The sequence below is a fragment of the Moschus berezovskii genome, chromosome 6 (genome assembly GCF_049115385.1).
Source record: "Moschus berezovskii isolate FMDL1 chromosome 6, NW_MosBer_1.0, whole genome shotgun sequence".
Classification (NCBI taxonomy): domain Eukaryota; kingdom Metazoa; phylum Chordata; class Mammalia; order Artiodactyla; family Moschidae; genus Moschus; species Moschus berezovskii.
The window spans coordinates 72,477,595-72,488,642 of NC_142465.1; the positions used below are offsets into that span (position 1 = coordinate 72,477,595).

At 35.8% G+C, this 11,048-nt stretch overlaps 1 protein-coding gene across 1 annotated transcript in view; it reads left to right on the plus strand.

Annotated features, from left to right (window-relative positions):
- The window catches only part of HCFC2 (host cell factor C2), a 51,624-nt gene extending 46,586 nt beyond the window's left edge, over nt 1-5,038 (plus strand). The window contains exon 15 of the mRNA XM_055394376.2: nt 482-5,038. Coding sequence (XP_055250351.1) covers nt 482-796 — 315 coding nt within the window. The 3' untranslated portion in view covers nt 797-5,038. The remainder of the gene's footprint in view (nt 1-481) is intronic.
- The last annotated feature ends 6,010 nt before the right edge of the window (nt 5,039-11,048 follow it).

The window sequence follows — 11,048 nt, forward strand, 5'->3', positions numbered from 1 at the left end:
CTGCCAGGCTCCCCTGTCCATGAACTTCCCAGGCATGAATACTGGAGTGGGTTGCTATTTCCTACCCTTCCTAGTTGGGAAGGGGATCTTCCCAGCTCAAGGATCAATCTTGTGTCTCTTGTATCTCTGCTATTGGCAGGCAGATTTTCACCACTGTGCCACCTGGTATTTAATTGGATTATATTTTATCCTAAGGTCATACCTCTGTTTAGAGAAGAAAAGCTCTGCTTTCAGATAAGAAAGATCTCTTTCTTTGGGTGTACAGGCAGACATTTAAGCCTAGTTATGTTTTTTAAAAGGGCATAAATTAAACATTACAGATCCAGGTAAGGTAAATTTTTAAAAATCAACATCAAAAGTTGTAACATCTGATGCAGTTACTTTAATGAAAAGCATCTTGTGTTCTAAAGATAACATAATAAGTGCTATTAGAGAAAACTTCAGAACCTTTATCGGTTTTTGTTTTTCTGCTGTCTTCAAGAATGTCGAGGGCATCCATCTTTCCTGGGAACCTCCAACTTCACCTTCTGGAAATATTTTGGAATATTCAGCCTACTTGGCTATCCGCACAGCACAAATACAAGATAATCCAAGTCAACTTGTGTTTATGAGGATTTATTGTGGTCTTAAGACATCATGTATAGTAACTGCTGGGCAGCTTTCAAATGCACATATTGATTATACATCCAGGCCTGCCATTGTGTTCAGGATATCAGCAAAGAATGAAAAGGGATATGGACCAGCTACACAAGTTCGATGGCTTCAAGGTAACAATAAAAAAGCACCTTTAAATTGATTTTCTTTTTTTTTTTTTTTACTGAAGCTATTGTGATGATTATTTATTAGTAACTGGTTTTGGAGATTTGTCATTTAAAAGAGTATTCTCTGACTGTATTTCTAGCAGTTATGAATTTGAGTTTGTAAGTTGTTCTTTAAATGTATTTGCTCAATTCTAGATCCAAATAAAAATAGAAAAGAAGCAAAACCTCTCTGAAAATCAGTATATGAATTAATTCTTCCCTACAGTTATAGCTCTATTATAAAGAAAAATAGTAAAATTAAGATAAAAGCTCAAAGGCTTTTTTACCCCAGTATCTTTTATAAAGGCCATGTAACTCAGTCATCCTAGAGTTATTGAGATGATTCTAGTAACTGGCTGTTGTACACTGTTCTGTCTTATATGGTAAACGTTCCCTACACTGAAAAGGTCCAGTCTTTGAGTACTCCCTCTCACTTTATTCTATATGAGCAGTGGTCCTCTAGCAACTATCTTCTACTGGATAATATTTGTAATACTGATTTTAGGAGCCATTTGATTCATTTCTTTGTTTATCTACAGTTAGCACAGAGCTTAAGAAATTAAAAAAAGAAAGAAGCAAGTTCAGAAACTCTGCTTTGGAATTTTTATCGTCTTCCAAGAATCATGGCAACATACAAAAAGATTAATGGGTTTTCTTGATTCATATCAGGTTGATATATTGGAATATATTTTTGGCCAAAGCACTTACCTGGCCCTCAGTTTCCTGATTAATAGATAAGGGAGTTAAAAAAACGTTTACCTTTAAGGTCCCTATCAGCACTTAAATTCAGTATGTTCATTAGAAGTGAAGTTTATCCCTAAATATTTTAACATCCATCTTAATGGATCTAATTTTGCTTTTGCTGAAATTTAAATGTTCATAATTTAAAATTCAGAGTTTTATGTCCTCCTTATCACAGAAAGAAAGAAGCACCTTAACAGGACATGAGTTTTGAAATAGTGTTTTAAACATTTGTAAGATTTTTGTAAATGCTCTAAATGTTTTATTTTTGCATTGTTTTTACCTTGAAATTGTATAAACTTTTTTACAACTGAAATATAAGCATTAGACAGCTTACTCAGGTTCCATTACAACCTTAAAGATACATATAGGCATTATGGAGAATCTGCTACAGGTGACTTGTTTTAAACCTTTTAGGAATTTCATGGTTCCACTGCCTATTCGAATCCAGAATAAATATATAGAGCAATAATTGCAGAAAAGACATTTCAGACTAATCTGCAGTAACTGCAGGAGCACAGGTCTGTCCTTTCTATACCATGTAACCTTTTGCCAGTTGAGGTTGACTGAGTAGCTATGTCCTCAAACTTCATGTATAATACTCCCAACAAAGATGGATTTAATTGTGCAGAACTGATATGTATGTATGTTCCAGTTACTAATTTAAAGTGTATAGAATATTTTAATATATAATTTTTGTAAAGAACTTGGATTTTTATACTACAGTATTTGTGATTAATGTGTCTTCACTAATTAAGTTTCTCTCGAAGAAGATATGCAAACTGCTAGACACGTATTGAGAGATTTCCAAACTCTAAAGGTAAAATAAATGCACTACTGTGGTGTTGTTAGAATACCTTTTTTGTGGCTATATGAATCCTTGATCTCTAAATGTGTACTTTACAAACAGTGTTTACAAGGAGCTTCTCTGGTTTGTTAGCCCAGCACCTGCCTTGGTGAGAGCTTCATTCTGCATTTAACTCATATGCATTGCTTTTGGCATATGCTTGCTTTTTGCACTAGTAGAATTTTAACTTACCTCATTATTATTATTATGTTTGTTATCATTTGTATAGCTTCCATAATATGTCTGATATAGGCTAAAGAAGTACTTAACCAAAGTTAAAATAAATGGTAAGCAATTTTGCACATATTAAATGCTAGGGTTTGTTGTATATGTGTGTGTGTTTAGTTATAAAAAGAATAAGAATGGAAAGTTACAGTAAGTATATATTTCAAGCCCAGTCATTTTACAGTCTACTTGCTTTATTAGGAAAAGGTCTGGCTTTTAACCCCTTATTCTCATTAAGGATTAACAGTTTGTTAATCAAACTGCATTAACAGTTTGCATCTTGAAGCATTTCTCTAATGACAAGGAATAAGTTGACTTTAGGCAAAGAACAGAATATTTGAGTGTGTACATTTCTAACTATTTAGTATTTTGGTTTTTAGTTTGCTTAAATGCCTCTTCTGTTCCAGACTAGCAGGTGAATATGAACCTGTGGTTCTAAAATATGTTTCATTTTCTAGAGAGAAAGGCAGTCTTTGTATACCAAGGGATTTACTTTGAGAATTAGCCCAAATTCTTAACATTTTTTTACAATTGTACATTAACTTCTAGTCATATTTATCCCTTTGATAAATTGTTGGTGACTGAAAGATGCCATAGAGAAATCTCTGTGGCTTTGACATTAATAGTTAATAAGAGATCATTGAGCTGTATATTTATGAAGAGAATAGATGGGGATAAATAATAGAAGTGCATTTAGCTTCTTATGATTTGCACATTTTCTAAGTGAAGATCCTCTGGTGTTGCAGCGGGTTATAACATGCAGATATCCTTCGTAAGGGGATTTACACTGAGTTAAATTACTTTCTTTACTCCTCCTAGCTGAATAAGCAGTTCAGATGTACAAGTCTTTGTGCCACAGCCCTCCTGGACTCTGTAGCTTTGGTTCACATAGTAGTAAAAAGATTTTTCTATAGCACGCTCTTAGAATTATGTTTTCTAAAATATTGTACTGACTTCATTTTAGTTTAGTAAACTTTTTGGCAACTTAACTAGAAGTAGTAGCGTATTATAAACTCACTTTTACCCACATTAAAAAAAAAAACAGAAATAATCTGATTGCATGTATGAGCCCCTGCTCCCTCTAACCCAATCACATAAATATAATCATCTGTAAGAAGGTCAAACTGTTGATCCATTATTTCAAAGACTTGTAGACTAGCAGAGTTTTGTTGGAGAGATATGGTCTATATAACTGGAGATATTTTTAAAAATTGCAGCATTTGTAGCAGAAAAATAACTTGTAACATTGGATATGTATTCGTATTTAAAAGTATTGTAGTCGTCTGATCTTAAATGAAGTAGGTTACAAAATAGACTTGGTCCTTGACAATTGAAGGTATAAGTAACTGACAGTTATGTTTTCCAAGACTAATTTTAGGCAGTTTTATGTACTGTGTACCAGTGACATGTAAAATAAAGCACCTTCTCTACTGTAACCAGTTACAGGTGTTATTTATTTTGAATTACATGGAAGAAAAATTAGTGATGGCATAGTAAATCTGTAGAAATGTTGATTTTATATAAATCACTTAAAATGATATAGGCAATCTTGTAAATAATGTTGCTGTTAGTTGTTTAGTCGCTAAGTCGTGTCCAGCTCTCTGCGACCCCATGGACTGCAGCACACCTTTTCCAGCACTATCTCCCAGAGTTTGCTCCAACTCATGTCCTTCTGTTGATGATGCCATCCAACCATGTTATCCTCTGTCGCCCCCTTCTCCTTTTGCTCTCAATCTTTCCCAGCATCAGGGTCTTTTTCAGTGAGGCAGCTTTTTGCATCAGGTGGCCAAAGTATTGGAAATTCAGCAACAGCATCCTTCCAGTGAATATTCAGGGTTGATTTCCTTTAAGATTGACTGATTTGGTCTTGCTGTCCAAGGGACTCTCAAGAGTCTTCTCCAGCACCACAATTGAAAAGTATGTTTTTGGCACATAAAGAATGAAATGTGTCTAAAAACTTGTTTATGAGTTAGTGGATTGTGTTTGGGAGTCATTTTCTGATACAGATATAAAGCTTCTCTAACCTTTATTGTAGCTAAACTAGTATGCCTGAAAGTAAAAAAGCAAATGGCTCCAAGAAACAGATTAACCTAGTTGTCCCGTTTCTTTTTTTTTTTTTGTCTTGTTTACTTTTAATATTTTTTTCTTTGTACTTTTCATTTTAATTCATAGCAGCCTGTCTTCTGTCCAAGCTGCTCCATCAAAATGGCTGTAGCAAAGGTCAGGGATAACATCTCATTTCCCAAATCCAGTGAATTATTTCATTGTACTTAATCTTATCATTTGAAATTTTAACCACTTTAAATTTGACACTTTGACCTTTTTTTAGCTTCTGTCAAACTGTGCCTTCTGTCTTCTTATGTACCTCCTCTCTGCAGTCCTCTTTTCCACTCCCACCTGTCTCCAGCGATTCACGTAAATGTTGCCAATCTGATGAAGCCTTTCCTGACATAATTTATTTCTAGGGAGATTTGACTTCTTTTTCTTGTGCCCCCACGGCCCTTTGTTCAGTCTTCTGTCATAGCAGCCTAAAAGCTGTTGTGCCCTTACTTGTCAGCATTGTTCCTCTCCCTCTGCCAGGTGGTAGGTCTTTAGGGCAGAGACTGGGTCTTTATCTCTCTTCCATATCAGCCATTTCAGTCAGTTCAGTTCAGTTCAGTCGCTCAGTCGTGTCCGACTCTCCGCGACCCCATGAATCACAGCACGCCAGGCCTCCCTGTCCATCACCAACTCCCGGAGTTCACTCAAACTCATGTCCACAGAGTCGGTGATGCCATCCAGCCATCTCATTCTCCGTCGTCCCCTTCTCCTCCCGCCCCCAACCTTTCCCAGCATCAGAGTCTTTTCCAGTGAGTCAACTCGTCACATGAGGTGGCCAAAGTATTGCAGCTTCAGCTTTAGCATCAGTCCCTCCAATGAACATCCAGGATTGATCTCCTTTAGAATGGACTGGTTGGATCTCCTTGCAGTATAATTTAGCTGGTACTTAAATATTTTAACAAATGATTAAAGAAAATTGTCACCTTTATGTCTCTTTCCATACTCCCCCTCCTCTTCTCAAATTGCATCAAAGTGCAAGGGAGGCTTTCAAAGGGAAAGAGATTTTAGCAGATTTAATAAGCTTCTGGAGGAAATACAAGCTCCACCTTTGTCTTACTCTACCCTGCTGTTACTTAGGTTCCTAAGAGAAGTTCCGAGATAAGTAAGAGATGTATTTATTAGGCTAAAAAGGATTTAATAGGGGTGTGTATAGATATCAAGAGGGATTCTTTGATCTAAAAAGATCTGGCATTACTGGATAATGATTTTTAATGATCAGGATTTCTAATGATTTTGGATGATAAGGAAAATGAGCTAAAAATATTTCCAAAGTCAGTCTCTCTGATTTCCACACAGGAAAGTCATGGACAGTTGTCTAGAAGAAGCTACCTACCTATTTAATATATAAGCACAGGGAGCTGCTGAAGGACACAGAGCACCAGCATTAGTACCTCACTGGAGTCTGTCAGGTCACTGTTGTCACCTCTAAGCTTACAGGACAGAGGATTTTTACTTGAAAATAAGATGACAGTGGCATACCTTCCTTCCAGGTTTCCCAGTTATACTTGGGAGTTTACTTATATTGTTATGCATTTCTGTAACTCAGAAAAGACTTTTTAAAAATCAAGCCTGGAAAAACATGAACTACAATGTTCTGGGGAGGAACAATTCTAAAAACTGAACGATGAAAGAAAAAGCTATACCAGCCTCCTTATCCAAAATAGATTTCTGTATCTTCTATTTCTGTATCTGTATAGGGCAGTAGCTAATGTTTATTTTTGAACAGAATAATCTGTCCACTAGCAATTCATGGTCCAGCAAATGTCCAGCTCTGACCAAGGGAATTATCCATTCCTCCTCCTCTCTGAAAAGACAGAGTGGAAGTTCCTTAAGAGCTTGAGGAAAGTCCCCTCCCTATTTCTCTGTTTCTTATTGAAGAAGGAGGGCAAAGCTACAGGTATAATAATTACATCTGATTTAACAAAGGTGTGGGTGTGCCACTAAAGGCAGCATAGCATATAAAAGAGTGGGTGAGACCCTGTAGGTCTTGTCAGCTGCTCGGTCCAAAATCATCCTGCAGCCAGTTGCAGTTTAGCACTTCCTGATGGCAGTGTCCATTCCAGTTCACATATGGGTAAGATTTTGGGTCTTGCAGCAAGCAGCCTAGGATTTTAAAAATAGCATAGTGATGTCTGGAACTTTCTGAATGATTGGAACCCGGCTGGGGAGATAGGACCTAAAGGATACTCTGTCTGCTCTCCATTTCCTGGGAATGTGTTGCCAGCCGTTTGCTTCCAGGCCTAGTCCACCTCTTGTACCAACTCCCTAACCGAAGATAATAACTTTGGCCTGTGTTGTTGGGTACAAGGCATATATCCAGTGTTTCAATATTTTTTTTCTTTCAGATTTCTAGATTGAATACCAAAATGTATAGTTAATCCCCTCAATCAGATTAAATTGCACTTTAACTGTGCCTTGTTTAATCTGCAGAATGTCACTGCTGGTGATGACCCTGGCAGAGACATGATTGCAAAATTGTTATGACACTTGTGACCAACTCAGGCACCTGCTATTGACCAGTGTGGAGAAACAGCCAGTAGCTACCATGCACTTTATTTTTTGATTGCTTAATACATAAATGCACTATTAGGAGAATGTGCCAAAGGGAATTTGTACTTTTGAAAGTCAACAGGATTCAGTAGAGTCAATGTCTTCTCAGTTTATTTTGGGATTTGCATCACTTATTATTTTATTCTCCACTTATACAAATAATTATACCCAGTGAACAAAGTAACCGGTTAACCAGAATCATGCCAGTGGCTGAACCAACTTGGCAGAGCAGCACTGTAATACTGCCATCTCATTAGATCCCAGCTCTCTGGGAACGTAATTAACTTCTGTGAAGAATAGCTCATATTTATTCCTTTCTTCCTATAACTATGTACTTCCACAATAATTGGCTGATTTGCAATGCAGAACAGTGGCTGAAATATCAGATATTCCCTCTCTGTTGGTGAAATTGTATCACATAACCTTTTTTTTCTTTTAAAATGTTTGTTGAGAATAAAATGATCACACATGTCTTCAGCGTAAGAACTAGAATACCCTCAGATGTATACAGCTCCCCCACTTTGCCTTCCTTCCACACATACCATGTGAGGTAAACATTATTCTGGATTATTTGGTAACAACTCTCATGTTTTTATTTACAGCTTTGCATTCTATGTTATATATCCCTAATAATATATTATTTAGATTTACCTGTTTCTGAACTTATTTGTAAATGGTATGTATCATGCTTTATATATTCTTCTGTGACTTTTTCTGACATTGTTTTTGAGATTCCTATCCATGTTTATGCATGTAAGTGTATTTCATTTGTTTTCACTACTGTATAGTATTCCATTGTATGACTCTACCACAATTTATTTATCTGTTCCCCTGTTCGTGGAGGTTTGGACTGTTTTCAGTTTTGGCTATTCTGAATGACACTGCTATGCGCATTCTACCAGTTACAGTGTAAGCTCCGTGTGGGCAGGGGTTTTGTCTTGTTTCATCTGATTTTGTCTAACACATTCACAATGTCTGGAACAAGGTTGGTTTGTGGTGGATGCTTAATAAATATCTGAGGAATGAGTGAATCCTTGTACATGTCACCTGGTGCACATGTGCAAGAGTTCTCTAGGGCAGTTGTTTTCAAATATGGTCCTGACATCCCTTCAGACGGGAGTCTGTGAGGGCAAAATGATTTTCCTAAGAGTGCTAAAACATTATTTGTCTGCTTCACTCTCATTTTTCACATTTAAATGTTTTCCAGATATATGATGACATCACTCTTACAGCTTATCAAGGGTGTACCTGTATATTTTTGTTTTGAAAAATGTCTGTTTTAACTTCTAATATTGTAAATTTTGATAAGTATAAGCCACATGAACAACAAGCTCTCTGAGGTCCTCAATAATTTTTAAGGCTGTTTAGAGGTTCTGGAGTAAAAATTTGAGAACTTATGCTCCAAAAAGCAGGTTTCACTTAGTCATGCTGAACTGTTTTCTACAGCATTTGTACCAGTATGCTCCCACTGGCAGTGGTTGAGTGTCATTGCAAACGTTTAGGTCTTAGCAAACACTTAATCTTGACTATCTTTTATATTTGCCAGTTGGGTGGTGATTATAGAGTATCTTACTGTGGGTTTAATTTGCATTTCCCTGATTACTAATGAAATTGAATGTTTTTTCATATATAAACGTGTTTCCTCTTTGTGAAATACCTGTTCATGTCTTTTACCCATTTTTCTTTTGATGTCTTTTATTTCATTGATTTATATAATTTCTTTATATATTCTGAATCCCAGTCCTTTGTCACTTAAATATGTTGTATGTATTTTCTCCCAGTTTATGTATTATCTTTTGTAATTGCATTGAACTTATTGATGAGCTTGGAGAAAATTGGTATCTTTTCAATAATGAGTCTTCCCATCCAAAAACGTTGTGTATTTCTCCATTTATTTTTTTAATATCTCTCAATAAACTTTAACTATTTTTCTCCATAAAGGCCTTCACGTCTTATATTAGTTTTCTTTCTAGAGTTTTATATATTTTTTAATGCTGTGGTAAATTTCTTAAAATTACACTTTCTAAGTGGTTCTTACTGATTATATATTGTAGCTATGTGTTGATTTTGCATCTAGCAACCATGCTCAATTTTTATTAGTTCTTATAATGTATTTAGATGTCTTTTGAGTTTTTTATATAATCGCATCATGTGAAATGGTGGCAGTTTTCTTCCTTTTCTTGAACTTTCTCCCTTTAAAAAAATTTATTACATTCTGTACTTGCTAGGACCTGTAGTTCAATGTTGAAAAGAACTGATAATGAACATCCTTATCTCAGTCCCGGTTTAAAGGGAATGCTTTTAACATTTCAGTTGAGTATGTTTTATTTTTTTTTCCATGAATGGCCTGTCCTCAGATTAAGAAAATTCTTCTCTATTTCTAGTTTGCTAATAGTTTTTTAGTTTTTTTTATATTTATTTATTTACCTTTATTGAAGCTTGCAGGATCTTCCTTGCCTCATACAAGATCTTTTGAGGCACAGACTCTGTATTTGTGGTGTGTGGGCTTAATTGCCCTGTGGCATGTGGGGTCTTAGTTCCCCAACCAGGGACCAAACTCGCATCCCCTGCATGGCAAAGTGGATTCTTAAACCAGGGAGGTCCCCTGCTAATAGTTTAATATGAATGAATGTTGAATCTTATTGAATGCTTTTTTCTATTTAAAGGGATGAATTGTTTTAATGTTACTGCATTAAACTGACCTTTGACTTTTTAATATTGAACCCATCTTTAATTCCTAGGATAAACCCAATTTGGTCCTGGTGTGTATATGTGTTAATACATTGTTAGACTCAACTTGCAAATATTTTCTTTAGGATTTATGCCTCTACATTCATGAGTGAAATCAGCTTATAATTCTCCTTTTATGTCCTGCATTGTCTGTTTTGGTGTCAAGATTATACTAATCTTACTAAATGAGTTTTTCAGCAGTCTGGAAGAGTTTAAGATTGGAACTAGTCTTAAAGCCAGTGGTCATTAAGAGCATGTAAACTGTTGATCCATTTCTTTGAGGGTTATAGCATCATTAAGATTTATTATTTTTGAGTCAGTTTTATTAAATTCTTCCAGTGATTTCTCCATTTCATCTTAGTTTAAAACTTCTTGATATTGTTATCCATATTATCTTTATATCATTTTAGTTTCCACAGCATATGTAGTTATGACTGTTTTTCATTCCTGTTATTTATGCCTTCTCATTTTTTCGTCATCATTAATCCTTCCAGAGGTTTGACTGGTTAACCCACTAGTCATTTAAAAAATGTATTTCCAAATGCTTGGGTGAGTTACAGTTGTCTTAATTTTTATATCTAATGTCATTTTGCCAGAGAATATGAGCTATAAGATCTGAAATTTGAGACTCGCTTTATGATTTATCTTGTGATCAGTTTTTATACATGTCCCATGTGTACACTGATGAGTGTATATTCCTCAGTTGAATATAGTGTCCATCAGATCAAATTTGTTAGTTGTGCTGTGCAGATCTTCTTTACAGATTTATCTTATACTTGGTTTCTTATTTACTGAAGAGCCTCAAGATTTCACTATTAGCAGATTTCTCAGTTTCTCTTGAAGCTGTGTTTGCTTTCTCTTTGGGCTTTATTTTTAGGTGAATGCATGAGTGCTTAGTCATTCAGTCATATCTCTTTGCAACCCCATGGACTATAGCCCACCAGGCTGCTCTGTCCATGGGGTTCTCCAGGCAAGAATACTGGAGTGGGTTGCCATTCCCTTCTCCAGGGGATCTTCCTAACCCAGGGATTGAACCCACATCTCTTATGTCTCCT